Genomic DNA, 25,942 nt, shown 5'->3' with positions numbered 1-25,942 from the left:
CAAGTTTTTTCGCACATAAGCCAGAGCCGTGGGTAAAACCCGTTTTTTACACAAACGAGGTTATCGGCGGAGGTTGGCGTGCATGATGTAAAGCTTTTACTCTACAGAGGTAAGTATGTGCTTTCATGTAGCGCGCTATGCAACTGGTGTCACGGCTCTGCTTTTTTATGGCGTCGTATCAGGGGTGAGGTGTTGAGGGGGGTGGACAGAATAAACCTCCCCCCGGATATAGTTATATCCTTTACGAAACTGATTGGCCGAGAGATTGTTCCATTCTACCTATAGGTAGATAGGTGGGACACGGGCGGCTAAGTGGCGCAGTGGGCAAGGCGCTCGCCACTAACGCAGGATATGCTGGGTTCGAGCCCAGCTCTCTGCGTTGCTTCCGGCTTGGCTGGTCGTTCATACTAATACAATAGGCAGTATTAGGGGGTGGGAAAGCCGGTGGGTGGGGATCGGATGTTGTGGACAGCGACTCCTACAGGTCGGTTGGTGCGCCTGTACAGCAGAATCAGGAAGTATCGGGGGCAGCGTGAGCCTCCCACGCGTTACTCCTCGCCACAGAGATCGCGCTGTGCAGGTGAAAAGATGCGACAGCTGCCTCCTCGTGTACCGGACATTTTTGTCTCTACCGAGCGCCAGTGCACTAGGTTAGACTCGAGGACTCGCGTAAATCTCCGGGGGGAGATGACGGAGTAGATCAAACATTGGCAGGGGGGTTTCACGCCTGTTAGGTGGGCCACCGGGAGCGGTGCGTTCGCGTACTGACCGCCTTGGTGGCGCCCTCTGTGATGTTTTGGATCGACACGCGTACCTACCCCCCTCTTAGGACTGGGGGCGGCGGCGTGACAAAGGCACGGGACTTGTCCTGGTCGCGCCGGACCAGATCAGTTTAACCCGTTGTCCGCCGGGGCGCAGACAAGTTCTGGTACCCCGAAGGACCCTGAGCTTTTCCGGGGGGAAAATGCCTGGGCGGACCGGACGTCACAGGGGTTGATGTCATGAATGTGTGTCATATAGATGCCACTACGAGTTGCCCTTAACAGTGGTGTGCATTGGTCCATACTATGTTGTACCTTTTTGCACAATGTTAGGTGGGTCGGTCCTTCTCCATTCATTTCACCCCTCCCTCCCTGCTAAACCTGGGATGGGAGGGGGCTGTCGGGGAGGCTGCTTCTGTCAACTCCTCTATGCATCCCTGTATAGGTCCCGGTCCTCCAGGCCCAGGTCGGGCCTTGCCCTCGTTGACCTGTTGGCCTGGGTTAACCCTTTTTAAACCTGAAACGCCTTGAACTGCATTGTATAACCCGTGTATACGCGGTTATGTTTCCAGAGTTTCTTAATGGGTTAAGGGAGCAACCATTTTCTGTTAATAAACATAGGGGGGTGGTTGTCTCCCTGGTGTGTTGGTACTGGTAGCAGTCGACTCTCTGGTTGAGCCCGGGTCTGACCCCGGCTGCCCGAGAGTATGCCCCTGCATGTTTCGTGACGTCTGCCAATTGTGTCAAACTCTCTCTGAACCTCGACCCTGCGGGATTAATAAATTGGCAGGGTCAGGGTTCGTGGTGGAATCTGTTCGCTGGCGGAGTTGGCTAACTCCGACTCCGCGAGGTTCGTGGTCCCATGAGATTGTGACATGGTGCACGGCATACCGAACAGCCTTTCCGCCAGGATACTATTCTTACAGTAAGCCCCTTAGGCGCCCGTCTAGTCCGCAGTGCTCCGGGCGCAGGTCGAGTTCTGCTCTTAAGACCTGTCGGCCTGGATTGAGGGATCAACCTCCTTGGAGGGTTGTCTCCCCGGTGCACCAGCTGGCCCCACGACATTGTGGGGGGGAAGCCTCCTTGGAGTGCTTCGGAGCGGCGTGCCAGGGGGAGAAGGGCCTTCACCTATTTTAGGCCCTGTCCGATACGCTGGCGATGTGGGGGGTGGTGTCACCAGTGACCGTCTGGTGGGGTCTCGATGCCGCGGCCTCGTTCACCTCGCCAGGCCCCTTTTTCAGGGGGTCCTGGGGCCTCTTCCGCACCCCGCTGCTACGGCCTTGCCACAGGGTTGGGTCTTTTTGACCCCGACCCTGCGATGTTGGGGGCTGTGACAGTTTTTTTTTTTGCTTCACGTCCGTTCCCTGGTGGCGTGCGGGATGCACGTCTGAGTAGTCGCGGGCCCTTCTATACGAAGGTAAGTCCCACGGTCTGCTCACCCTGTGCATTTGAGGTACTGTTCCCTCTTCGCACAGTTCGGGTCTGGTCTCCCTCCCGCCCCTCACTGGGGGGGGGGGGGGGGGGGCGGCGTGGTCCGGATCCTCCTCGGTATTCTGATGGTTGTAGGGGATCTCAGCGGGTACATCTGTCGGGCTTTCCGCTCTGCTCCACTCTTGTGTTCCAATAGAGCAGAGCGCAAAGCTATACGAAATATAACGAAGGTTATCCTATAACCCTAGTTATAAGAGTATAGCGAGCGCTCTGCTCTGACTCACTGAGGACCCCACGTGTCCTCCGTTTCGGCGGTGAAAGACTGGGGAAGGAGCTGGTAGTATGGCCATGGCCCCGCTTATGTGTGAGCGGATGTGGGCGTGGCCAGGCAGGTGAGGAGCGTGCATGTGGTTGAAAGTTTTCATGATAGCATATGATTAAAGGAACAGTTCCAATAGAGCAGAGCGCTCGCTATACTCATAACTAGGGTTATAGGATAACCTTCGTTCACATTTGTTCTCAACATACACACACACACACAAACAATGAGACTCGTGGACAGAGGTGTTGCAGATTTTTAGAACTTTTCATTTCTCACCATGATGTTGTGTACAATCAAAAATCAAATCTTTTACAGTACATTCTCACCTCAGTCTCCCTCCCGCTTCCCAACCCGCCTCCCCTAATAAATAGTACGTCCTTTCATTGCCCACGGTCGGCCATGCACAGCAAGGCCCACACACACCTCCACAGCTGATATTCAGTGCACAGGAGAGAGAGAATGTGGGAGAGAGCAGGGAAGAGAGAGTTAGGTGTGCGTGTGAGAGGAATTGGAAAACTATGGGAAATAAATGGCTCTCGGTCAGAATAACAGACAGACAGAACAGGTGAACGAAGACAACAAAAACTAAATATTTTTAAAAGAAAGGGGGGGGGGGGGTTGGTGTCAACTGAAAGCTACGAACACAATACTGCAAAACAGTTTCCCTTTTTCTTCTTCCGGGTCTAGAAGGTTCTGGTTGGTCCTTTTGTTGTGGTTGTTGTTGTTGCCGTATGGAAAAGTCCAGCCCAATAGGACTATATGAGTTAGCTTGTTATTGCATCTACGTTACAACCTGGTCAAGTTTTCCAGTAACCCTGAACACTTCAAGTCTTGACTCTGTCAAAAGAGCCTGTGACCAAAATGCGAGACTCCCAAAACAAACAAACAAATAAAATCTTAAAAATCTAAATAATACAAAATGTAACATTGAGGACTTTCTTTCCAAGTGCACATGCACATCCGTCAAGTCAAACTCCATATCTTCTTTGCTTGTCTTTAGACTGCCCCTACACACACGCGCGCAAACACACACAATTTATTATTATATACTACTTTGTTTTCAAACATTCAAAAAGTACTAGAATCACTATTGTCATTATTGCTATGACCAGTAAATTATTCAGAGAGTTCACTTGTAGCTCGTTCTTGGTCCGCGCCGGAACAGCGAAACAGAGCACACAACTAATACACAGCAAGTGACTTCTTGAGAGCAGGACAGGACTTTGTTTTTTCTTATTTTTTCTTTTGTGGAAAAGTCATTGGTAATAAATACTGCAACGGTCCGACTGGCATTTTGGACATGGCTTGCTGTTCCAATGAACAACGCTGGCCACACCCACTCTGATGTGATGAAACAGAGCTAGGATGGAGGGGCTGGGAGATAGGAGTGTTGTGGGTCTCTTATGTAGAATTCACGCCCCTTTATACAGAGGATGAAGTGTCCTAGACGGAGATCAAGTTCAGAGATGGAGGAATAAATCCTCAATGGAGAGGACGAGCGAGGGGGACAGAGAGAGAAGGGGGGGGGGGGGGGGGGGGTTACTGACAGTCTCATTGCTGTCAGCACTCTCCTCACGTGTTCCTTCCATCCTCCCGTTACAACATCTTAGCAGACCCCCTGTGGAGAGTAGACGGCCCCGACTCCCCCCTCCAATCACGAGCAGGCTCTAGCTGGAGCCCACAGTATCTCCTATTTCATAGGACTTATTAAGAAGAAAAATAAAACTCCTCCCAACGTCCTAGAATCCCTGTGCCCTTCCTCTGTGAGAACGTCTCCATGGTGACACGTGACGCCTCCACGTCTCCATTTTGAAATGATGGGACTCTGACGAAATGCATTTCTGTGGAGGCTTTCGCAAATGGAGTCTGGTTCAAGTTCAAAGTCATTCTGAAATGCAGCGTGACATTTTTTTTTATATGTCTCTTGGATCCTCCTGTGGGGGTCTAGGTTGTAGGCAGCAGCGTGGTAGGTTTGTGAGGGGTGAGGGTGTGGTCTGAACTGGCCCTTTTCCTGTTGTGTTTATACATACAGTACACATGGTGGACTCACCACGGTAAAAGCTAGATTATTGCTGTGGTCCTGAGAGCTTCAGAATGAATTAACGTCAAGTCTGTCAACAGGAGTCACCATGGTTGGTCAAGGCTGAGGGATCATGTCGCCACTGCACGTCTCTCAGACCAGGAGAGTTTTGGGTAGTATAGTCCCCGCCCCCAACCCGGGTTCCACTTCCTGTTTTCAATTTGAAAAGGATAGAAGAAGGGGGGTGGAGTCCCCCTCACAACACCACCACCACCACCACCTCCTTTGTCTCCTTCCCCCAGGGACTAGACATCGATAGGACTGTTCTATGGTAGGGGAGGCTGTGTGAGGGGGTGGTGGTGGGGAGATTCAGGGCTCAGACTCAGACTCTGTGGGGGGTGGAGGTGATGGTGGGGGGTCCTGCTGCACCTCTGGGACCACAATGCCACGATGAAGCTTCTCTAAAGACTGCTTCATCTGAGAGAGAGAGAGAGAGAGAGAGAGAGAGAGAGAGAGACAGAGAGAGAGAGAGACAGACAGAGAGACAGAGAGGGGGAGGGAGAGGGGAAGAGAGATGGAGACAGAGAGAGAGAAAAAGACAGCACAAGAGAGACATTGGCACATTGGATTACATAATGCTGTAAAGTCATTCAGTTCATTAGAGTTCTCTAGTGAAAAAGCAGACAGTCACACACGTGCACTCATAGTTTTTATTAATATAGTTGTGAAGACAATTAACTATATTCCACTGACTACATTAATTCCCTAGCCCCAGCCCTTAACCCTCATTCTACCAATAACTCTAAAACTGACCTGTAGCCCTAAAATTGCTCATTTAAAAGTGAGGACCAACAAAATATTTTTCTCTTTGGTGAGGACACCACATACTTGCATATACACACACACACACACACACACACACACACCTGGTCGAGCAGCGTCACAGAGGACTGGAGGATGTGCTGCCATTTGCTGAGCTGAGCCTGGTGGAACTGTCTCTGGAGCTGTAAAATCTGGGCCCACTCTGCTGCTGTCTGGGGTAATGGACTGAGGAGAGGAGAGCGAGAGGATGAGAAGAGAAGGAGCGCGAGAGGGAGAGGAGAGGAGAGAGGGGTAGTGAAGAGGAGAGGGGGTAGATAAGAGGACAAGAGGGGAGAGAAGAAGAGGGCAGGGTAGAGGAGAGAGGGGGAGAGGAGAGGAAAAGAAAGGAGAGGAAAAGAAAGGAGAGGAAAAGACGAGTGGTTAGTTCATCTCCCCACCACCTCCTAATAGACAGTCTCCTCCCCACCGCATGTATATATTCCCTCCCCGCCGTATGTATATTTCTCTCCCACCCACCCACCCCCTCCTAATGTACAGTCCCCTCCCCATCATATGTATATACTCTGTCAGGATCTAGGGGTAACAGTACTGTATATTTGAATACCGTTTATGTCACAAATGTATCAGTACTAAATACCTATATGTCCCTATGCCATAAATGTTATGTATGTTGTGTATGTCATAAATGTCTATGAATTGAAAATGGGGGACCCTGATGGAAACAAGACAAACGTCTTTCTCAGGTCTGCATCCCCTTAACAATTGTATGTATTGAGCCGTACTGTATTGTACCCATTCTGCAATCTGTTAAATAAAGTTTTCATTCATTCATTCATTCATTCATTCATTCATTCATTCATTCATTCATTCATTCATTCATTCATTCATTCATTCATTCATTCATTCATTCATGCTGAAGTAAACTCAATGCTGCTGGGAACAAGTCACCAAACGGCAACACCCAGACAGCCTTACATAACCCTACCTCCCATAAGAATGACTCTAACCCTGAGAGAAACAAACTGCACTATTCTTGCTGTGCCAGATAAGAGATAATATTAGAGTCTTTATTAACTCATTGAACGCCAAAAACTAGTACACTCGTTTTTCAAAGCCAATCGTTCACCGCCAAAAACGTAAATACTTGTTTTTTTTATTATTATTCTAAACAGTCCGCCGGACCTTCTTGTGTGAATTGGAATTGAAATGACGATCGAATCCCAATAGGTGGCAGTATCACCTACCTTTTGAACTGGGCTAGTTTACTGTGGGGAAGGGGGTTGCTCACTCACTGCTGGCCAGAGTCGTAGCCACTAGCCTGTGGACTGTCTATGCCAGGGGTCAGCAACCTTTTTGACATGGAGTGCCTGTTTGAAATATAGTTGTAACTAGTGTGCCTCAACAATATTCCATGCATCGTAATTTTTTTTTCTCATAATCAGGTCTTTTGAATGATAATTTTTACATTATTACATCATTATTGTTATTGTTATTATTAACAATATTATTATGATGGTTGTATCAACCCTAAATCTGAGTTGGGGGGGGGGGGGAATGCAATGCAGACAAACAGCTGCATACAGTGCGACCATTTCACTCACATTTGCCCATTCATTTTTGGACACATCACACACCATTGGTGTGTGTACTGTACGTGTGCTGTCATAGCACCACCTACAGGCCTAATGGAGAACACCAGGATGTGAATGGAGGGTGAATGTGAGGTATATCGTGTAAATAAGTTTTGATTGATCGCAAGATTACACTGTAAAAAAAAATATAATAATAAGTTACCAGAACTTAAAAATATTGAGTTCAGTTACTGTGCATCAAGGTTCAGTTTTCAAGCCATAATAAGTTAACAGAAAAATAAGTACACAACCACATTATTTCAACCTAATAAAACTATGTTTATTGTCATTGTTTTAAGAACACAAGTTGACTTGGTAATACTCACATTTTGAGTAAAAAAATATGGCTTTTAACATGTGCAATGTTCAATGAAATAGAAAAATAAATAATACAATTTGTTGATTAATCCCACTGGTCACAATGGTGACCGTAATAATGTTTTTGTTATAAGGCTCTGCAAATGTTACTGAATGATGTAGCAATGTATTTCCATCTAAATTGAAATAATAAACAAATAAAGGGTCTCAATTAAATATGTGGTAGTAAAAAGAACCTGTGGGAGGATTTCAACAAGATAAATGCGACAACAGTGCAAAATATTTCACTATAATATTTCAAAAAAAAAAAAAAAAAAAAAAAAAAATGCTGCCCCCTGTGCCTATGCAAATGCCCCCACGTGCCTATGCAGGCACGCGTGCCTAGGGTTGCCTACCCCTGGTCTATGCAATGGCGAGCGAACTATTGGAGATTATTATGGAGGACAAAACGATCACACTTAAGGTGCATTTTCACCAGACTACATTGGACTCAGCACTTCTGGTAAATCATAAAAATACTATAGTCAAACCGGCAGAGCATGTAACATCTGTTCACCGCTCCGCGGTAGTCGCAGACACTAGAGTTGAGAGCACTCCAGACTAGGGCCAACTAACGTTCGGCAATGGCGATCGCCCACCCTAGACGAGCGAACCATTGGAGATTATTATGAAGAGGACAAACGGTGACGATCCATCCATAGCATAAGGTGCGTTTTCACCAGACTATGTTGGATTCTAGTATTTTCAAACAGGCTGTTTGGATGTAACGATAACGTTATCTGTTGGGCGCTGCCAGGGCCAACTAACGCTATTTATTGTTCTGACCCAAGACACTTCAGAGCAAGAGTGGATGGGGTTTTGGTGGACCTGCTGACAAAGGTAACGTCTATTTTACCGAACCCCATCATAAAACATGCCTTTGTAATGATCCCAGCATCAGTAAACGATTCCGCGAAGGGACCCCCCCCCCCTTTACTTTCAAATGAGCCATACTAATGTCTCCATAGCTATAATATAGAATATACGATGTGTCTGCAAACATCGTGAAAATGGTCAAACAACACTGGCGCCAGGGAGTACAGATGGAAAAACAGCATGGCAGTCAAAGAGTTAAGACAGCAGCGGCCCTGTGTGGCTTACCTGTCGGAGAGGGAGTAGGAGTGCCACGTCTCCAGTGTGTGGGCTGCTCTCTCCAGGGCGTACAGCTTGTAGAACAGCAGCATGTTCAGGGCCACCAGCACCACAAGACTGATAGACGGAGAGACAGATGTCATGTTCATGTTTTTTGTTCAATCAATGTCAATGAGTTAAATAAGCATGATCTCAATATTGACCAAAATAATAATCATGATTATGATTTTTGCCATAATCGAGCAGCCTCAACATTAGTGCAAAATGGCCACCGTATGAATACGGTCAATCAACTGTGGGGACAGTTTATGGTGGGAGGAAGCCCAATGAAGACGCCAACAGAACAAGTAGAAATGATACCATCTGAGAGACCACGTCACTTTCTGGACCCGGTATTGAATATCCAGATCCAAAATCACTTCTCTATGAACAGCGTTATTTATCTCTCAATCAAAAGGTTGTGTCCTTTTAGCATTTGATTGGTTGAACAATTATATTTGGTGTAAATCTAGTGTCTTTTAGTGATTTGGCAACTTGGTGAACATTTTTATTACAGTGTTGGCACCAAAAAGAGCAGAAGTATTTTGCCATCGGTCACCAACATTAGCTACTGCTAACAGGAAGTGAGCATTTATTCAATCTATTCTAAATTGGCTTAAAATTCCATAAATTAACGATCTTTACTCAGTTCAGAGAGGCTGTGATAGGCTATGATAGCCGCAGACCTTTCGTGATAGTTTGAAATCCTACTGATTGTTGCCACATTGATTGCCAGAAACAAGGTGTTTGCATCCGGCAATCTGCTAAGTATGCTGTGTTTTCAAGAGCATTCGTGGCGTAGTTACTTAGGTGGCCTATACAAGAGGAATGAGGAGGGAACAACAACAACAATGCTTCATCATTCTAAAACACTGACACGTCCATCAAATGAGCAACATTCAGTCAAGCAGAAAGTGATACAGTAGCGCGTCAAAGTCTCTGTACGGTACCTGACACAGATCCTATGCACATGAAGACGTGCAGAGAAGAGAGGAGAGGACAGAGAGACGGGAAGAAGGAAGGAGAGAAGCATAGGGAAGCCGTTAGTGAGCAGAAGAAGAAAAAAGATATGCAACCATATCTGAACGAGGACAAATTCAGATGCGGATTAAAGTGAAAAAAAAAATAGGAACACAGATATTTCTACCAAGTCAAACTATGTTCCATAGTATTGATTGGGCTTGGAGCCAGGTGTCAGGTGAAACATAACTAGAGGAATAAAACGATTATCTCAGAGAGGAAGCTCAGAACAGCATTCAGAAAGAGTAAGAACATGGTTAAAGGGGAACACAGTCCGATTTAAAGAATTTCTATTATAGTGTTCCTACGGCTCAGGACAGTACAATCCGTATGAGAGCTTAAGACTCAAACGTGTGACGTCATCAGGTATACAACGTGTGGGGAAGAGCAGAAAAGGCACCATGGAAGAGCGGCCAGGGAGATGTTCTGTTTCAGAGCTGATGGAACCGAGTATGAAAACTATCCAAACCGCAAAATCACTTTCCCATTCACCATCAATGGAGCAGCCCCAGACTTTATACCTGTTCATGTTCACAGGTAGTGATTTGACTGTCCTCGACCACAGGAATATACATAACGGTAATAGCCTATGGTTTCTTAAATTGAGCGGTATTCCCCTTTATGATTTTATTAGGATCCCCATCAGCTACTCTTCCTGGGGTCCACACATAACATATAAATGACAACAGATAAGACATTTACAGACAAGCAACCAAGTGGTAATGTGGTATTAAAAGTCAGAAAGTGACTATATACTTTCTATCAAACATATTACTATTACTACCAATCATATGGAATCATACATAGTACAATATACATTACAGTATATATTAATATGCACTCAATTCACAAGCAGTGAGATTGATTGTCCATAGTTATTAATCGTGATTAATCGCAAATTAATCACATATTTTTTATCCGTTCTAAGTCTACCTTAAACGGATATTTTTCAAGTTGTAATATTCTTATCAACATGAGTCAACAAATGCTTGCTTTATGCAGCCATTTAACACACAAAAGGATGACCCTCATGCATTGAAAATGTGCATCAAATTCAAAACAGAGTGATGCACAAAATAACTTAAAAGAAAATAATAATTTAAAACAATTAATAGTGTGCATGAAATAATAGAGGAAAGAAAACTTTAGGAACGTGTTACATTCACCCACACAAGAGCTGAGGACTCCAGCCCCCCCCCCTCTCACACACATTCCTAGCTCTATTTCTCTCTTGCCCCTTCGTCATCTCTCTCACCCCTCACTCTCACTCTCACACACACACACACACACACACACACTTTTGAGTCAGAAACAAACATAGTATCAATGAGAGTATCAATAATACACCCGAGGGAAGTCTATTTTATATAAAAAGAAAAAAAAGTATTTTCTTTATTTGTTTATATATCTTTTAACGTTAATCTTGCGTTAAAAAAATAGGTGTTAAAATAATTGTGCGTTAACATGTTAATAACACGTTAACTTTGACAGCCTTACTGTAAACTCTTACCCCGATTCATAGGCACTGGATACAAACTAAACTCTTACCACCTATTTGTATAGGCTACTAATATTCCTGTCACAAAAAATAAGATAAAATTAAACTAGAAGTAACTATGGGTATGTGTGTGTGTGTATGTATATGTCTAAATGTACAGAATGTGCTTACACATTCTTCTAATTCAGTTGACATCTTCTCGTAGGACTTACATGAAGCTGACTATGAGCAGGATGGTGGATATACTGCTCTGTCCTCCACGCACCCGCTCCCCCAGCCTCATATACTGAGCACCTAAAAACACAAGGGGAAGAGAGGGTGTTTAGTGCTCATTTCGATGAAGCAGTTCCAAATAACGCCACTAGGTGCCAGTGTATCACTGAACCTCAATGAATCTGAATGCCATTGCACCTTGGCTGCACTTCGCTGGAGGGGATAATCAAACTTTAATACAGACTGAGTCATGGACCAGATAAAACAAATAAAACATACAACATATATAAAATTACTAGTGCTGTCAATAGATAACTTTTTTTACTAATTAATCTCACATTCTAGATTAAAAATAGCATTTTTCTACTTAAGACCAAAGCTTGTAACTAGGGATGTCCGATATTATCGGCCTACCGATATTGGCATACAAATTTGATATCGGAAAATATCTGTATCGGTTTTCAATTTTATTTTTATTTTTTTACATTTATTTAACCTTTATTTACCCAGGCAAGCAAGTAAGAACAATTTATTATTTTATTTATTGTCAAAGTATGCATAATGTTGTGTTAATTACACGACAAGAGATATGTAATGTTAATTACCTGAAATTATTCAGTTTTTTTGGGGGGGAAAACCCTGCATATATCGGTATCGGTTGATATCGGTATCGGAAATTAAGAGTTGGACAATATCGGTATAGGTAAAAAAGCCAATATCGAGCATCCCTACTTGTAACAGATATTTACTTGAGTAAAATCATGGAATTAATGTAAAATCAACACAAAGAAAGTATATTTAGATTCAAAGACTGCTAATAGCTTTCTTTGAATACAGTTTCTTTCTGTGAAATACAAATGTTCAACAAAACCATCAACATTGACTCAGCTAGACCTCTTTCTTATATCCGAACAAGCAAATATACTGCTGAAAGTTCAGAATGTTGAAGATTTTTCACTCCATAGATTAATCTAGATACATTTATTTTAATGCTTTAAATAATTTTAATTAATCTCCAAAGTTAAAGCATTAATTTTGACAGCCCTAAAAATTACCACAACAGGCAAATATAACATCACTTAAAATACACATTAACGTCCCACAAATAGACAACTGTGCCAATGTCTCCACAACGATGAGTGGTACCGTGTGGCACTGAGCCTAATGTCCGTTAAGACCAGAGTGATCTAATTTCCAGAGTCATTTATCCGACAGATGAATTTATACATAAGATTTCTTAAAACAGCTTGAAAGGTATTGACACGTGCAGCCACAAACATCTCACTTGCACTACACAACCTTCACCATTGGGAGAGGGTTGACATTCCAACACTCTCAATTCATCACGAGGTTCAGCTTAGGTGTCTTACCGGCCTCTCTCCTGTCCCGGTCCTCTCCGATGCCCCTCTCGCCTCGGTCGCCCGTGCCCACTCCTTCCCTCTCCCGCTCGCCCTGACGTCGGGAGCAGGTGCGCTTCCGCCGGCGCAGGGCTGGGGGCGTCTTGGCCGCGTCACCTACCGCCTCGCCCGTAGTCACCACGGTAACCTCAGACTGCAGCAGAATCTCCAGCTTAGACACCTCGCTCTCTGGATGGACAAAAAGAGAGACAGAGAGAGACACGATGAAAGGAGGAAAAAGGGTCAGGGACAATAGAAACGCCTAAAGACAAAACAACTTCAACAATTGTGTAAACAATTTATCAATAAATTCAGTTGGCAATGTGGTCACTCAAAACGACACACACCCCACTCAAAACATAAACAATCCATCAAACCACATCGGATGACAAACAGGTTTTTCCAAAGTGTGACTCAGCCGTGTTTAGTCCCAGGAACTACTTTTCAAGGAACTAAAAGGTTCGTTCAGCACATTGTTGCCTGTGTTTCTACCGCAGTCTAAGGATCTGCGAAGATTAGGCAAATTAGTCCGCTGATGTGTGAAAAAGGTCTCAATCAAGCACTTTTAATGAACTTCAAATATGAGTTTTCACGCATAGAACAAACGTTTTTTGAAATGTGCATTTCCTGATTGACAAGATTACAGTGGTCTAGTAATAGGAATTTTCTAGGGGGACAGCTGTGACCGCGTCGCCGACCGCCAAGAACCTTGGTGTTGTCCTCGACGACCAGTTGAACTTCTCTGCTCACATCGCAGCGACAACCAGAACCTGCAGATTCCTCCTGAGCAACGTCAGAAGGATACGCCCCTTCCTGACAAAAGAAGCCACCCAACTCCTCGTCCAATCAACAGTCATCTCCCGCCTCGACTACTGCAACGCACTGCTAGCTGGCCTCCCGGCCACTGCCACCAAGCCTCTTCAACTCATTCAAAATGCAGCGGCCCGCCTGATCTCAAACCTACCGAAGTCAGCCCATGTCACCCCACTTCTTAGGGACCTGCACTGGCTCCCCATTGCTGCACGTATCCGCTTCAAGGCCCTCGACCTAGCATACCGTGCGGCAAAGGGAACCGCTCCCGCCTACCTCCGGTCAATGGTCTCTAACTACACACCCTCAAGACCCCTACGCTCTGCGTCTTCTGGCCGCCTCAGATCTACTCCTATCCAAGCTCCCGGAGGGTCATCAAAGAGAAGCCGCCTATTCTCAGTCCTTGCCCCACAATGGTGGAATGAACTACCCATCCCAGTTAGGACAGCCGAATCCCGTCCAATCTTTCGCCGTCGACTAAAGACTCACTTCTTCAACCATTATCTGAAATGATAAAAAAAAAAAAAAAAAAAAAATCTAACCCCGACTAACCTTAATGTCATGCACTTGTCCTAATAAACTAACCTACACTGTAACACGCAACACTTTGATGAACATTGTTACTCAGCTGATAGAGTTATACCCTTCTTGCTGTCTTGTCGCACAGAACTTGTAAGTCGCTTTGGATAAAAGCGTCAGCTAAATGACTAAATGTAAATGTAAATGTAAATTGTTGCTAACCCCACCCGCATAGTTATTGTACCTTTGGAAAGTACCTACCCCCAAGGAGGGGCCTTTTTCTGTAACATAATGTCATCAGAACTTAATTTAGACCCTGGTGGAAACACACAGAGTTTCTCAAAAGGTTCCTAGTTCCTAGGGGGAATTCCTGCGGTCTAAATTGTGATCAGGCCAGAGGCTGTGAGCATACAGGGAGACAAGAGGATTGTTCACACTGTGCGTCTGCGAGTCTGTCAGGGGGACAAGGGGATTGTTCACACTGTGCGTCTGTCAGGGGGACAAGAGGACTGTTCAGACTGTGTGTGTGTGTGTGTGTGTGTGTGTGTGTGTGTGTAAGGGGGACAAGAGGATTGTTCAGACTGTGTGTGTGTGTCTGTGTGTCTGTCAGGGGGACAACAGGATTGTTCTGTGTGTGTCTGTCCGTCGGTCTGTCGCCACAACACAGGTCATGAGCCGGGATTTGAACCAATGGTATTTTGATTTACATATCACATACACTTCTAGCCCGCTGATGCAACAAGATGGCCCTGAGCCTCCCCCATGTGTCTGTAGTACTCCCTGAGCCTCCCCCATGTGTCTGTAGTACTCCCTGAGCCTCCCCCATGTGTCTGTAGTACTCCCTGAGCCTCCGCCATGTGTCTGTAGTACTCCCTGAGCCTCCGCCATGTGTCTGTAGTACTCCCTGAGCCTCACCCATGTGTCTGTAGTACTCCCTGAGCCTCACCCATGTGTCTGTAGTACTCCCTGAGCCTCCCCCATGTGTCTGTAGTACTCCCTGAGCCTCCCCCATGTGTCTGTAGTACTCCCTGAGCCTCCCCCATGTGTCTGTAGTACTCCCTGAGCCTCACCCATGTGTCTGTAGTACTCCCTGAGCCTCCCCCATGTGTCTGTAGTACTCCCTGAGCCTCCCCCATGTGTCTGTAGTACTCCCTGAGCCTCACCCATGTGTCTGTAGTACTCCCTGAGCCTCACCCATGTGTCTGTAGTACTCCCTGAGCCTCACCCATGTGTCTGTAGTACTCCCTGAGCCTCCCCCATGTGTCTGTAGTACTCCCTGAGCCTCACCCATGTGTCTGTAGTACTCCCTGAGCCTCACCCATGTGTCTGTAGTACTCCCTGAGCCTCCCCCATGTGTCTGTAGTACTCCCTGAGCCTCACCCATGTGTCTGTAGTACTCCCTGAGCCTCACCCATGTGTCTGTAGTACTCCTCGATGCCGCTCCACGTGTTCTTCTCGATCAGCGCCTTCACTAGGCTCCACGGCTGCTTCCTGTAGCAGATATCCGACGACACTCTGGAGGGAAGAGGAAAGACTGTTGGAAAACTAACAAACAAACACTCAACTAAACAATACAATCCGAAAATTTGCTAACGTAAGAGTCTTTGTTATGAAAAATGTATTAAAAGGAGATGAATTTCTATTGTTAGGGTTAACTTGTGGAACAATGCTGATGTAAATATAAGAAAGAGTAATTAGCTTTTGGTTTAAAAAGAAAATAGTTTGTATAGCTATTTTTGAGGGTTATAAACGTGAATGTTTTTTATTATGTTATTATTTTTTGTTTTGGAGGGTAGCTTAACACTTTCTTCGCCAGGCTTATGTACATCATTATACCCCTCTCTGCCAGCTCTATTTGTCTATGGAGAAGTTCCCCTTCTTTGCAGGGCTATAACTTTTTAAATTGTATTGCTAAATTGACATTACTATGGCCCATTCAACGTCAATTATCTATCGTTCAGGACGTAGGAACGTTATACTTTTTCATTCACATATTCATACTAAAAAACGGTCTAAAGTATAAATATGTTTTTATCGTTTTCTGCAGCTTTCTCCAGAACGTGATTTATAGCCCTAAATGCATTATATTGATGATCAAATACAGTTTGATAGCGATCTGCGCGAGATAAAAAAAATTCAAATGGACGTGCTTCTAGAAGTTACTACTTATCATCTGATGTTGACCGGATGGGGGGGGGGTCGTTTATAATTCCGTGGCCAACGTTAGATGATTCATCTAGTGTGGGTGATATGATCATTAGAGCAGTTTATATCGAACACGGTAAAAAAAAACGCTGAATCTTACCCCAGTCTCCTCGGGCGAGGAGCAAAAATATTCCTATTATGGGATGTAGAAATATGCGATCCATCTCCAGGTTGTATAATAGTATATACGTCCAAATCATGTTGTTTATCGAGTTATTGGTAACGGATTGCTATCCATTGTGTCTAGCTCGAGTCCCGGGACTATTAGCGAGTGATCGGACCGAATTGGAATGAGCACCAGCTACGGTTTCCGGTTTGGGCGATCCGCCGATCGGCCACCAGATGGCGCTCTTGAACCGTTGGAGAGTTGAGAGGGGATCAACAGTAGATCTCAAGTCTCCGGGGGAGAAATATGATTGCGATCACAGATTTTTGAAATATTTATCTCAATGACGTGTTACGGCGTCATTGGCAGAATTAGCATGGCGGGGAATGACGAGTTTAGTTTCTGGCAGAGAAAGTGTTAATTTGATGAGAATATTTAAGGCGTACACTTTAAGACCACTAACAACATGGTTTGATCCCCAAGCATTAGTATCCTGGAGAAATTTTGAAGAAAATATAGTAGCTCCACATAAGCTGAAGGGCATAGTATACACCAAATTACCAATTAAGCAATGCGAACGGAAATTTGGCCCCATAATCACTCATGCGATACGGATATGGCGCGAAACACAAAAAAAATATTCGACGCTACATAAATGGCATAATCATACTCCCTTATTCAATAACAATGCACTCTGGATAGAAAAACAACCTATAAGATTCCCTAGATGGGAAAAGCAAGGCATACACTCATTAGGAGACGTCTTCAATAAACAGGGTTTTTGTAGTTTCAATGAAATACGCATTTTTTTTTTTATCTCGTCAAGTCCACATATTACTTTTACGCACAGTTATTGGCATGTTTGAAGGCTCACGGTGTTCCATTAAATATACCAATTGTACACCACAGATACCACAAATTCTTCTATGAAAGAGAGACATCAAGAGGTTTTGTTTCAGATTTTTATCATCAATTACTAACGTCCTCATATGAAACCCTCCACCTAGACTCAGTCTGGAGGAGGGATATACCAGACCTGGAAAGTGATTTTGATTGGCAAGAAGCCTGGGCAAATATTCGATTCACATCAAGGAACCCGGACCATCAACAAATCAATCTTAACTATATTCACAGGACATACTTGACTCCTATAAGACTGAAAAAAATGGGTCTTATACAAGACTCCAAATGCTCCTTATGTACAAATGGGGACGAGGGGACATTTATGCACATGTACTGGGACTGCCCACCAGTTAAGATATTCTGGAAAGAGGTGACCCAGCAACTATCAAACCTCTTAAATTGGAATATACCTGTACCGGATCTCCTCTCTGGTAAACAAGAATACCCTGAAGACTCTAGCAGGAGCACTCATTCAAGGGTACTACGACTATGCTTGCACCTCATGGTACCAAAGCACCTCAAAGGCACTAAAAAACAAATTACAAACATCTCAAAACAAGCTAGTCAGACTACTACTTGACCTGACTCCCAGAACCCACCTCACCCCTGCCCACTTTGACAACCTAGGATGGCTTAGAGTAGACGACAGAGTACAGCAACTTGCAATGGGCCTGGTCTACAAGATACACTACGCGACCAAGGTACCCATGTACATGTCAAAATACTTCCCAAAGGTCAGTGAATACCACGATCACAACACCAGAGGGAGCTCCACAAATCATGTAAAACCCAGATTCGGCTCAAACAAGGGACTAAACACGTTTCGCAATTATGCCACATCAATGTGGAACGCCCTACCTAAAGCTGTAAAGGAATGTGAATCACTACCCACTTTCAAAAACACTCTCAAAAAACACCTACGTGAGACTGCAATTCGAAACTGGCCCCTACAAATGTCCTAACCTAGTTGTACAGTAAATTACCAAGTAAGGCTTTGTCAGTATTCCAATGTACAGTGTAAAATGTGTGTGTGTCCCCTACCCAACCCCCCCCCCACCTCCAATGTACAGCCCTCACCCAACCCACCCAACCCCACCCCACCCATCCAACCTCCTCCAATGTACAGTTTCTACGCCAAATGTATATACACTCCTTTTCTGGACACTTTTGTATCACAAACAGTACTGTATTTGCAAATCTGATATGTCATAAATGTATAGATGTAGCAGTACTGTCTATCTGTATGTCATGTATGTCATATATGTTATGATGAATTGAAAATGGGGGACCCTGATGTAAACAAGACGAAAGTCTTTCTCTGGTCTGCATCCCCTTAACAATTGTATGTATTGAGCTGTACTGTACCCATTCTGCAATCTGTTAATAAACTTTTCAATCAATCAATCAAAACCCCTCTGTACTACTGCTGAATGATGTTTTTGAGTGTGCAGTACATCCACAGCTAAAGAGATTGGTTTTATCGGGTATCACAGTGGCTAAAAAGCTGATAGCATCACGATGGTTCCAACCGGAAAAAATGTGCCGAAAGGTCTGGATTATTACATATCTCGATGTGATCTATCAAGAAATATCTACAGCAAGAATTTTGGGTCTCAATGAATCCAAAATGACATTGTGGTTAGAAGTGGTGGAGAAAATAAAAGCTAGCATATAATGGTAATGTCTGGTTAGGAGCGAGGGAAAATGGATGGAATATCCAATGGGGGGGTCCGGAAGGGGGGGGTACGAGCTGGAGCATATGTGTGTAGGTTTTTAGATAACAGGTATTAGGGGTATATCCTATATAAGACAATTAACTAAAATGTGATTTCATTGGATGTGCACTGACAACTAATGCTTGTATATCTTATCGTGTGTTGTCATGTTTGTTTATGTGTTTGTTTAAAAAATAATAAAAAAATTAAATACAAATTTGATGAGAATATAGGACATACATATACAGTATAAGCATTATGCTTCAGCCTGTACCTTTACAGTCACAGCCATGATGACTGAAAAACTACTGAATACTACTATTACTAGTCAGAAAACTAGAAAACAAACACTCGACTAAACAAAACAGTCAGAAAATTAACACTGTGGGCCAGATTTGCTAATCATGCCACGGACAACCATTTTAGACCTTTCTTCCAATTCAGTGGGGAATTTCCAAACATGGAATAATAATGTGTAAATGAACACAACTGCAGCTTGTACATTTTTATTCCAGAGCTGCTATCTACAGTAAGATTTGTTCATTCAAACCTTAACTCATTGGACGCCAGACCCGATGATAGTCGGGTTAACTCGACAACCGTTCAGCGCCAATCACGAGTATAGTCGGGTTTTAATCGTTATTTATCTTATTAGCGATATCCATTCATTTTCATCCATCCAGCCTGATGTTATCGTTGGGAATGGGTCTGAGCTCGCAAAAGGGCAAATACCGCCCCCTACGCCTTCCGGCTGGTATTGCACTCCACTGGGAATGGTATCGTTTTTTTTTGGGACGATCCAAGCCGTGCGGGCGTGGTTTAAATAATCAGGCAAGGTAACTTGATTTCAACGATAGATCTGCGAGGCTGCCCCCCCCCCCCCCCCCCCCCTCATATGCAATGCTGTTGAACGTGGCATGGACCTCCGCGCCCAGTACTTCAAATGGCGATCAGATAATTGGATTATTTATTTTGCATTACATCAGATACAAGGTAAGAACATTATATATAAATTCGATAATCAGCCGAAAAATTACAACGTGTTTTGTGTATTCCACTAAAGGGCTATTATCGCGTCTTTCTCTGGAATTACTAGAATTCATCAAAACTATACTCGTATTCAAAACGGTATAAAACGGAAATGTACCGATGAAAAAACAATCCGTTTTGTACATGTTGACTGCAAGCAACTCACTGATAATCGACCAGTGTATTAGACCCATAGCCATAATTTAAGATATATTTAAGCACTCGCAAATCTCCCAGTCCTCCCATTGATTAAAGCGGTGGCGCTCTAGCGCCCTCTCGCGCACTTAAGCGGTGGCGTCCAATGAGTTAATTTCAACTTGAAAAATCTGTTGAGGTTGCCCACATCTGCAATGTGTGACACGCCAGTCAAAATAAATAATTAAAACGCAGATGAATATAAAAGGTAAGAAAGGATCAGTAAAACAGTTACACATCAATACAATTAGGCATCAATAAAAAACAAAACATTACAAGCAAAACGCACCTAAAAGAAAATCTAAAATCAGGGCAATGATCACTAATACCACTAAAGGCAGTAATTTTGTCAACTCTGTTTAAAAAGATAAGATCAATCTTTCCGATTTGGCCTAGACCCTAGTAGGTTCTGTTACCAGCTAGGATAAATTGAGGCCACCACTGAGACAGTCGGATGCACCACACAACCAATTCAGATTAAAGACACCAAAAACAATCAACACAGCATCAGCATCATACTGAGAAAGCAGATTCACTATTGTGCCAATGGAACCTGACTCGCCACAATCACAGAGACAGGTCCTAACTGAACCTTCAGTGCAAGAAGTTCAAAACATCTTGGTAGGGTGACAGCATTTCAATTGTTAAAAAGAAACCTTATTTAACATAAGTACCCAGCGCTCCTCCCCTGCAAACTGTCTACCCTGCTCTATACAAGTTGTAATCCAATAGAGCTATTTCCAAGTCATGGTCACTCTTTTTAAGCCAAGCTTCACTCAACACCAGGATGTCGGGATTAGTCTGCCGGACTAGTATATTTATGATCTAAATTCTTCATGATCTGGAAGCTTCTAAAGTAAACTTCTAATATGCAAGTGAATTACCCCTAATCCCATTCTCTTCTTAAAAGGTAAGTGGGGTAAATTGAGTGTCAAGAAAGGGAACAGAAATAGTGACAGGAGGCTCAGGGAATGCAATTAAACTAGAGGCATCAGCAGTATGACTTGGACAATGAACAGGGTATCTAGCGGTGATTCCAACAGGAATGATAGGAGGAGAGATATTCTGTTCAACCTTGAGAACAGGGGTGGGTCGGGTAGGTAGTCATGGTTAGTGAAAAGCTGTATACTTGATGGATGAGTCTAGCCGCGGTGCATGCCACAGCTTACCATGAGGGGCAAACTCAAATCTAAATTCTCTCCCTGGAGCTGGAAATGTGCAGAATGAATTTTAACAGGAGCGTGAGTAAAACAATAATAATATTAACAACAGCTTTAAACTACACCACACAAGAAATGTGTCATTACGAGGAGCTAGCCAGAATGAAGAGCACGTTCAATTTATTTATTTATTTATTATCATTACTTTTTTACTATTTTTTTTAAATATAAAGTTTGCCAATAGGGATGTATCAGTAGTATTGGCAGTGGTAGTAGTCGTAATAGTAATCCACTATATTTTTATTTTCTAAAAAATAAACCAGGTGTGCTGGTGGTGGAATTTAACAAATACATTGAACGGCTGGGGTGCTTCGAGGAGAGGATTGGGAAGCACTAGTCTAGTCGATTTTGTGTTTTGAGCACAAAGTTCATCATAGATCTAGCCTCTTTATTTTGCTCTCAAAGTGCACCAGATTGATGCATTTAACTTTAAAATGTACCCTAGAGCAAGGGTTCTCAACCTTTCTGCTGCCAAGGCACCCCTGTGTTCAATAAAATATTCCAGGGCACCCCTACATACGATAAAGACTTTTCCGGTCCTGTCGTTTTTGCTACAATGATGACAAAAGTGCTTGCTTTCAAAATAATGTTTATTTAAGAAACCGGGAAACACATTTGTGTGTATGCCTATATAATGCATTATTAACAGGTGTTTCAGGTCTAAATGGCTTAGTACTGTTGACATTACACTGCTTGTAGTAGTAAATCAAATAGCATATTTCTTTAAATAAAATTACAGAAAATTATCACTAAAGTGCTATCTGTTGCAGCTGCACACTTTTCCATAAAAATAGCATATTTGGATAAGTGTGACCATTTCTCAAACTGAAAATCATGTATTTTTTTTCCCTCAAAAAATATAAATAAATACAGAAAATAAGCACTTGTTCACTCAGTGGACATTTCTAGCTCAATGCGAGGTCTGCTGCTGCTGGCTAATAATACGGTCAATACGTGGGGAGATCTTTGACAAGGCAACACTCCATCCTCAAAGCTCAACTTGGCCCTATATTTTGTTTTCAGAGATGTCATGGATGAAAAGCCAGCTTCACACAGATATGTGGTGCTGAATGGTATCAACACCTTAACTGCTGCATCATGAGATACTTGGTACTCAGCACCACACTCTGAAACGAGCTCTCCAGGTGGTATCAGAAGAGATTTCAATGAGTTCTTCCAAGAGTTTGGATGGAGTCAGGAAGCTTTGTCTCAATGTTGTCTGTAACGTTTTTTTTTTTATCCAGAGTAACTTGGTGATCCTTTTCTGTGTTTTATTAAATAATGATTTTCAGATTTTGAGAAATGGTCAAACTTATCCAAATATGGTATTTTCATGGGAAACAGTGCAGCTGCAACAGATAGCACTTTAGTGATAATTTTCTGTAATCCAAAAATAATTCTTTTTTACATCTCAAGGCACCCCTGGCAGCTCTCTACGGCACCCCTGTTGAGAACCACTGCCCTAGAGGGTCGGAGGTTCACCCCCCATAGTCTCTGAAAATCCTGTGGGAAACACTGGATGGTGCAAGACCAAAACAAGCCTGCTTTAGTCAGAATACGGGGATCCCACCTGCTTCATGTGACGGTGACAGAACAAAACAAACCTGAGCCTGCTCTTGTGTTTGTTGATGGAGGTGAGGCAGTATCTGTGGATGGTGTAGAAGTAGTCCTGGTAAGGGATTCCGGAAGTGATCACCTCAGAGTCCACCACGTAGCACTCACCGCGCGCGCTGCTCTTATACAAGGTCTATAAAGTAGGAAGAGAGGGTAAGTAAGTAAGGATTTATTTGTATAGCAGCCTTCCCAGCACGAATGCACAAGTTTGCTTGTGCATTCACAAGTTTAAAAACTAAAAAGAAAATGAACAAGGCAATTCATAACAAACATACAATATAAAGACAGTGTAAAAACAGTGCTTCACAAGTTTAAAAAACAAAAGGGGCACCGTCAGGGACAGTGAATGACATATTATTCACACTCCAAACCCCAAACACTGGCTTTCACCAACGAGTATAAAAACTAGTATCTTAAGGGTGGCTTCAACTTCCAACTCAACTTCACTTCCTTGCAACAGCCAATGAAAACCATGAATTTGTTTTGTACCGTCATTTGGAATATTCAGGATGACATTGATGTCAAAGCAATACTGAAAGCTTCATTTGCAATCTCCAACCAATTGCACAAAAGATGCATAGTGTAAAGTCGGCCTAAAACTGTCAGTACTAGTCAACAATGGGTATATCCCCGAAACAGGACAATTCCTCAGTAACACTTTTGACCAACATAGACACATGAGGTCTATTGAGAATCATGTGAACGGCCTAGAAGGAGCAGGAAAAAAGGTTGTTCTTGAGAAATCGAAATGGAGGTCATATGGTTTCCTGTGTCTCACTCATATACTGTAGAACAGGGGTCAGGAACCTTTTTGACTGGGAGAGCCATAAAAGCCAAATATTTCTAAATATATTTCATTGAGAGCCATATGGTATTTTTAACGTATAATAAATTAAATATGTCTTACTTTTAATGCGACTTCTGGTGCTGCATGGTTTTGCTGATGGCCTTGTAATCTGGTTTATACGTGGTGAGGTTGAGCTTCATGCAGGCGTTGAGGCTTCCATCAGTTAAACGTGAGCGTAGGTTGGTCTTAATGTTCCTCATATGCGAGAATGACTGCCCACATGCATATGTAGAGCCAAACATGGTCAATACGGCGATACTCACGCTACATTGTGTGGTATGTCACAGGAAGCTCGTTCCAAGTTTTAAGAATCAGCTGGTCTTCAGGTTGAAGATCTTTTATTTCTGTCCACTTGTGTTCCCTCGCCAGCTCTGCTCGCTATATCTTCAGCTACAGATACTATTAGCTGTATCTTCAAAACTAATTTCTGTTTACTTTAAAATGACACAGTATTTTTAAGAAATATCACAAGTATTAAAAAAAAAAAATGTTTTTTTTTTTAACTAAAAAAATTCTGTGAGCCATATGCTGTCACCAGAAGAGCCATATATGGCTCGCGAGCCATAGGTTCCCGACCCCTGCTGTAGAATGTAGATAACAAAGATATCACAAAGTACCAACACATTTTAAATGTCATCATGATTGGACAAGCCATTAACACATTCGGGGCCAACCACGTATATATACGTGTTTCGGATCCAACGCTTGAGGGCCAACCACATATATATACGTGGTAAGGTTGTTTTGGCTTTTATTCCATTGCAATATCCTACTCAATGTCACAGAGCGGCTTACCCTACTCTTGGAATTCGGAAAAGTGCATTACCGCCCAGATCCTCGTAGGGGCGCTGTCTCGATAATGCAGTGTTCCCTGTTACAGACCGTTTTTTTTTTTTTTTTTTTTTAAATCATGAATGGACTTTTCTGTTAGCCTAAAGCTATGCGTGTAGCCGATCGCCTGGAATAGTTTTTGGGACACTGAATTCAGTATGCAGTAAAGGAATATAGCATCAGCCAATGGACATATGGATCTACCAGATGACGATCGATAACTGGGAAATCCTTTTTGCAGTCCAACCGGCCACAGGTAAGAGCGATTTGACGTCAATTTCAGCTTGGTCGGGCCTTGCTTTGACCCTAGCCATCCACCCGGTCAGCGAATGAGGCTACTGAGGCTAATGCCGTTATTGGTAATCAATAATCAGAAACGACATCCCCCGCCCCCCCCCCCTTTCATACTATGCTTGAGTAAATTGTAATGAACCAAAAGGAGAATATAAATTATAAATGTTTCTCTTTCTCATCTTTGTCGGTGAATAACACCATACTAACATTGACCAGACGTGAAAAACTGCCACTGAGCTCATTCAGCACCTTCTTGACATCAAGTGTACAAAAATCGAAGCAAATTAATAAAGGGCAGATGATTTACAGGGGGTTTTGTAGATACAGTACTGAATTTTGCCATCCGGACAGATGCAATTTGAAATATGAATATAGAATATCAGGCCTATAATTACCTTATTATGGCCATGTCATACATCTATGGATCGGGCCAAATCTCCTCTTTCCAATGGCCGAGTTAAATCTGGATTTAGTACCACCAGGCTCCCGTTACAGGGCAGCAAAGACTGTGAATGATGTCTACTGTAAGTACAGTTACTTTTGTATAATGTCCATAGCTCCGCCATTTTTTACCGGATTGCAACGCGTTTTTTTCTAGACGTTCACAGAAAGGTAAAGAAACAATATACGTTGCATTTTATGGCAATAACGTTCAGGTTTGTTTGACCATAATCACGAAAATCACGTCAATATTTTCTTTTCACGTCAGCTGGCTGCAGTTTCGACAGCGGTTGGTGTGAGCTGGGTAGTGTAGTTTTATGAAATTTCTACATCCAAAAGCCCTGGGTCTCCTCTTTCTTAGGACTACAACGATGTCATGACGGTGTCATTTTCTCGCATCTAAATCATCCGGGTCATCGAGATTTGTATGAGCTCAAATTTAGCTAATAACACTTATAATCATTGGTAAAAAAACGTAGTGATGAAAATATACACTTTAACTGCTGTTATGATAGGGTTAAGGTCTTTACTCTTGGCTACATTTGAAAAGGAAACGCAACATTACTTAACACATTGGGCGTCAGGTGGGCGGCTACGTGGCGTAGTGGGC

The 25,942-nt window shown here is 43.3% G+C and overlaps 1 protein-coding gene across 4 annotated transcripts in view; it reads right to left on the bottom strand.

Moving 5' to 3' along the window:
- Positions 1-2,814: 2,814 nt before the first annotated feature.
- Positions 2,815-25,942, bottom strand: part of gramd1a (GRAM domain containing 1A) — a gene marked incomplete at its 5' end in the record, with an annotated part of 78,170 nt that continues 55,042 nt past the window's right edge. For all 4 annotated transcript variants that reach the window (XM_084335651.1, XM_084335649.1, XM_084335650.1 and 1 more), the window contains 7 exons: positions 2,815-5,011; positions 5,461-5,581; positions 8,446-8,553; positions 11,206-11,287; positions 12,577-12,792; positions 15,344-15,447; positions 22,910-23,052. In XM_084335651.1, coding sequence (XP_084191777.1) covers positions 4,904-5,011; positions 5,461-5,581; positions 8,446-8,553; positions 11,206-11,287; positions 12,577-12,792; positions 15,344-15,447; positions 22,910-23,052 — 882 coding nt within the window. In that variant the 3' untranslated portion in view covers positions 2,815-4,903. The remainder of the gene's footprint in view (positions 5,012-5,460; positions 5,582-8,445; positions 8,554-11,205; positions 11,288-12,576; positions 12,793-15,343; positions 15,448-22,909; positions 23,053-25,942) is intronic.

Source organism: Notolepis coatsorum (assembly GCF_963971535.1).
Source record: "Notolepis coatsorum genome assembly, chromosome: 19".
NCBI lineage: Eukaryota > Metazoa > Chordata > Actinopteri > Aulopiformes > Paralepididae > Notolepis > Notolepis coatsorum.
The sequence above is the reverse complement of the archived record's forward strand: the minus strand, read 5'-3'. Positions and strand labels throughout refer to the sequence as shown.